This window comes from Limulus polyphemus, unplaced genomic scaffold (assembly GCF_000517525.1).
Source record: "Limulus polyphemus unplaced genomic scaffold, Limulus_polyphemus-2.1.2 Scaffold4296, whole genome shotgun sequence".
Lineage (NCBI taxonomy): Eukaryota > Metazoa > Arthropoda > Merostomata > Xiphosura > Limulidae > Limulus > Limulus polyphemus.
The window spans coordinates 68,209-69,727 of NW_013669906.1; the positions used below are offsets into that span (position 1 = coordinate 68,209).

General features: G+C 34.5%; 1 protein-coding gene across 1 annotated transcript in view; it reads left to right on the forward strand.

Annotated features, from left to right (window-relative positions):
- Positions 1 to 1,519, forward strand: part of LOC106470921 (ceramide synthase 1-like) — a 30,481-nt gene that overhangs the window by 15,877 nt on the left and 13,085 nt on the right. Inside the window, exon 3 of the mRNA XM_013931498.2 lies at positions 544 to 724. Within this exon, the coding sequence (XP_013786952.1) occupies positions 544 to 724 (181 nt within the window). The remainder of the gene's footprint in view (positions 1 to 543; positions 725 to 1,519) is intronic.

The window sequence follows — 1,519 nt, forward strand, 5'->3', positions numbered from 1 at the left end:
AAATAACATGTATGTTGTAATGACAGATCTGGTATACTGTGACGTCACAAATAACGTGTATGTTGTAATGACAGATCTGGTATACTGTGACCTCACATATAACGTGTATGTTGTAATGACAGATCTGGTATACTGTGATGTCAAAAATAACATGCATGTTGTAATGACAGAGCTGGTATACTGTGACGTCAAAAATAACGTGTTTGTTGTAATGACAGATCTGATATACTGTGACGTCACAAATAACATGCATGTTATAATGACAGATCTGATACACTGTGAGGTGTAAAGAAATGTTAATTAAAGTTAGGGATTATTTTTATTACAGTACTTGTGTTTCTTCTCAGATTTCTATAGTATCTCGGCCCATACTGCATCCAAATAAGCATACGTTGCTAGTCGGGTGAGAACATTTTCTATGGAAGCACGCTTTGAACTTCTGACAAGCTAGACTGACATAGCTTACTGTATCGACCGTCTCGGTAAACTTCACTCGGGAATACGTTATTCTAATTTTGATGTGGTAATTTTTTTTTGTTTCAGATTGGAACATTAATACTCCCATACCTACAGACATTTACATTCTGTACATAATACAGTGTAGCTTTTATCTGCATTCTGTGTATGCTACACTCTTTCTGGATACCTGGCGCAAAGATTCGATTGTTCTTCTTATTCATCATGTGATCACCCTGGTACTTGTGTCCGGCTCACTTGCATTAAGGTTGGTATATATAGATTTATTTTGTATTCAGCTTCAAATGCTAAGTACTACTAATATTTCACAAATATATATATATGAATGTGTTGAATATTATGTATTAAAAGTTTATCTTGGTGATTTGTATACTTCACATTCTTTATTTAAAGAAGTAACTGGTAAATATTTACATTATTTGGTAATTATTTCTCTTTACATCACTCTTCTCAAGTAATGGGATCTGTGGTATTTTGTAAACAAGTTTAATAAAAAATAATTTTAGTCCTAACAAGTCAACTTGGTAATTTACAAGTTGTATACTTCCTCACTTTCAAGGATAAGTGACTTAGTTAGAACTGAAACATCCACAAGTTACTTAGTTAGAACTGAAACATCCACAAGTTACTTAGTTAGGACTGAAACATCCACAAGTTACTTAGTTAGGACTGAAACATCCACAAGTCATTTGGTTAGGACTGAAACATCCACGAGTCATTTGGTTAGGACTGAAACATCCACAAGTCATTTGGTTAGAACTGAAACATCCACAAGTTACTTAGTTAGGACTGAAACATCCACAAGTTACTTAGTTAGAACTGAAACATCCACAAGTTACTTAGTTAGGACTGAAACATCCACAAGTTACTCGTTAGGACTGAAACATCCACGAGTTACTTAGTTAGGACTGAAACATCCACAAGTTACTTAGTTAGGACTGAAACATCCACAAGTTACTTAGTTAGGACTGAAACATCCACAAGTTACTTAGTTAGGACTGAAACTTCCACAAGTCATTTGGTTAGGACTGAAACTTCCACG